Source organism: Sinocyclocheilus rhinocerous, unplaced genomic scaffold (assembly GCF_001515625.1).
Source record: "Sinocyclocheilus rhinocerous isolate Xijiao unplaced genomic scaffold, SAMN03320098_v1.1 scaffold125, whole genome shotgun sequence".
Lineage (NCBI taxonomy): Eukaryota > Metazoa > Chordata > Actinopteri > Cypriniformes > Cyprinidae > Sinocyclocheilus > Sinocyclocheilus rhinocerous.
The window spans coordinates 184,747-187,032 of record NW_015660494.1 but is presented as its reverse complement, the minus strand read 5'-3'; the positions used below and the strand labels follow the sequence as shown (position 1 = coordinate 187,032).

Genomic DNA, 2,286 nt, shown 5'->3' with positions numbered 1-2,286 from the left:
AAAACATGCTTGGTGATATTCCATTTTATTGGACTTCTTATTTTAGGTGACATGGTTAAACAGGGGACATTTATAACCCCCACTGGACTCTTCCTGGTGTCTGGTGCGATCCTGTACATGGTGACAGCCATCCTTCACCCTCAAGAGTGCACTTTGATTATCTACGGTCTAATGTACTTCATCTGCATTCCCAGTGGATATCTCCTCCTCACGATATATTCCCTAGTCAACATGCACATTGTGTCTTGGGGCACTCGAGAATCTAACAAGGGCAAGGAGCAGAAAAAGCAAGTGGGTGTCGTGTGCAATCGCGACTGCAGAATGTGCTGTTGGGACGTGAAAATCCAAGTCACTCAGGAGACCGAAAATCTAATCCTTCAACAAATCCAGCAAGCCGTCAATCCAAACACACCTGCTACCAAGACCAAGCCAGACGAGCCGAAGGCTCAGAGCACCCATGAAGTCCAGAGCAGCTTAGATGCAAACAAACGCATCCTGGACTACAACGAGGAGACGCCTCATAAGAAGGAGTCCAAAGAGAATCTCAACAAGGACTACAAGGAAAAAGACACTTGTTCTGATAGAAGGTAAAGAATATGAAAATGTATTTGGATTACATTTGTATTGCAGCAGAAACGTTCTTATTTTTTCCCCAACGGTTGCTTCAAATGAATCTTACAGTGGGAGTTCCAAAAGCTGTGAGAAAAAAAACGACCCATTTAATGATGACACAGATTATGACGATGACGACGATGATGATGATGATGATGATTATTACAATGATTACGATACTCTGGAGCCAAAAGATGTTGTGCCTGAGAGTGGTAAGAGATGACATCTTTTCGATCCATTCCTACAGGTATCGCTCTAATTCATGATCATCTTGTCAGTACAGTGTTTTATGAACTAAATGGGTGCCTCAGATTAGTAATAGAATGAGAATCTCTGATTCAAACTGCATACACTCCTCATATGTACCCTATTCTGGGTGTAGAGTTGGTCTGTGCGTTGAATCGTTGTTTTTACGTCGTTCTTATTCAAACGGACAGACTGGGTGGAGCCCGTGAAGAAAGAGTTCCTGAAGAAACTGACGTATGCAAATCTGAAGAGAAACCTTCAGGAGCAGATCCGATACACACTGAGAAACAAGAACAAGGAGGATCTGTGCGAGGAACTGGTGTCGATTCTCACCGACACCCTGAACGAGGAGCTGAGGGATAAAGTGGGTCCCGAGGACGTGTTGAGTGTGAATCAGCTGGAGGAACTGCAGTATGCTCTGAACGAAGCCGCCAGGCGCATCGTGAAGTCCAACCGCATCGAGAACGGAGCGCAGAGACTGGAGCAACGCGTCAAGAGGGCAATCGAAAGAACACTTGTGGCTCCACAGGTTGAGAAGCTATCTGAGGTAATGCTTTTTGGATGGTTGATGTTCTGATGAGATTTACACAAGTAGGACATGTTTCTGGATCTCCATTCCCATCAATGCATCAAACACAACACTTACCTTAAATCCAGGTAACAATAAACTACCCCCTAGAAACCAGGGCTGGGCAACTCTGGTCCAGAGTTTAGCTCCAATGAGGAGCCTGTCTGTAGCTTTCCAGTATAGGGGTGGCCAACCCCCAGTAATACTCGTTTTGGATGTCTCCCTTATCTGACCCATCCTTTGCAGATATTGGAGTCTCTTAATGAGCTGTTGAGTTGATTCAGGGGCCTGTACCATGATAGTCGCTGAACAAACTCAGGGTTACAGGATTAGTTTTGGTACCATGATGCTGACCATCAACTTTCTCTGTCAACTCAGGCTTTGATCCTGAGTTAATGAAGCGCGTGCACGTGAAAGTGTGACATCAGTAATGAACAGCCAATCACATGCCTTTTAACTGTGATTCACTTCTCGCAATTCACTGCCATAGATTAAAAGATTGAAAATATTAATTTAAATACATTTACACAGCATGGTGAAAAGAGCTGTCAGTGAAAGAGGAAAACTAAAACAACTAAAAGAAAACATCTTGACATATCAGTACAAGTGAAACTTGTGACGTTAGTTTATATTGTTGATAATATATAGGTATAAAGAGACTCAAAAATCTAAACTCAAATGTAGTCATGTTTAAAGCTTTATCCATTAATTCTAAAGCTTATTTATATTCTATATTATCTGTATATATTTATATTAATTTAAAATAAAAGATTAATAATTATTATTTTAATATGGCTTGTGTAATGTATTAAGGCTATAATAAATATATAAATCATATAATTATAATAAATAATCATCAC

General features: G+C 41.1%; 1 protein-coding gene across 1 annotated transcript in view; it reads left to right on the top strand.

The window, feature by feature from the left end:
• Nucleotides 1–1,822, top strand: part of LOC107725003 (uncharacterized) — a 19,201-nt gene extending 17,379 nt beyond the window's left edge. Inside the window, exons 13-16 of the mRNA XM_016534120.1 lie at nt 47–587; nt 682–824; nt 1,050–1,405; nt 1,805–1,822. Coding sequence (XP_016389606.1) covers nt 47–587; nt 682–824; nt 1,050–1,405; nt 1,805–1,822 — 1,058 coding nt within the window. The remainder of the gene's footprint in view (nt 1–46; nt 588–681; nt 825–1,049; nt 1,406–1,804) is intronic.
• The last annotated feature ends 464 nt before the right edge of the window (nt 1,823–2,286 follow it).